At 66.5% G+C, this 349-nt stretch overlaps 1 protein-coding gene across 1 annotated transcript in view; it reads right to left on the bottom strand.

The window, feature by feature from the left end:
- Window positions 1-54, bottom strand: part of P3H4 (prolyl 3-hydroxylase family member 4 (non-enzymatic)) — a 7,693-nt gene extending 7,639 nt beyond the window's left edge. The window contains exon 1 of the mRNA XM_021719531.1: window positions 46-54. Within this exon, the coding sequence (XP_021575206.1) occupies window positions 46-54 (9 nt within the window). The remainder of the gene's footprint in view (window positions 1-45) is intronic.
- Between the last annotated feature and the right edge of the window lie 295 nt (window positions 55-349).

The following is a 349-nucleotide window of genomic DNA, read 5'->3' as shown; positions in this document are numbered from 1 at the left end:
CAGTGCCCCCCCCGCCCCCCCGGCCGGAGATACTTCTGGTGTTACCCTGCACATTTTCCGCTGTCACCTCCCCCTCTCTATCTCCATCCTCTCGACGCAAAGTCCTTCCTGCAGCCTAGCTTTTGCGGGACCACGCGGCGGCTCTTCTCTGCAGAGACCGTCCCTTGGAGGACAGTTGGCGGGGGCAAGCCCGGGGATACCCTGAGATCCCGGAGCCTCACTCCCCGCCAGGAGGGGCCTTAGATTTGGAGGCTCCGGCCAAGGAGCGAGGGCCGCCTCAGCCGGGCTTTAGGACCCCGGGGCTCCGGAAAAGACACAACTTCTTTCGCCTCCCCCCCCCCCCCCCCCC

This window comes from Carlito syrichta, unplaced genomic scaffold (assembly GCF_000164805.1).
Source record: "Carlito syrichta isolate Samal-C Ts95f unplaced genomic scaffold, Tarsius_syrichta-2.0.1 Scaffold314793, whole genome shotgun sequence".
Lineage (NCBI taxonomy): Eukaryota > Metazoa > Chordata > Mammalia > Primates > Tarsiidae > Carlito > Carlito syrichta.
Note: the sequence above shows the minus strand (reverse complement) of the source record. Positions and strands in the feature narration are given on the sequence as shown.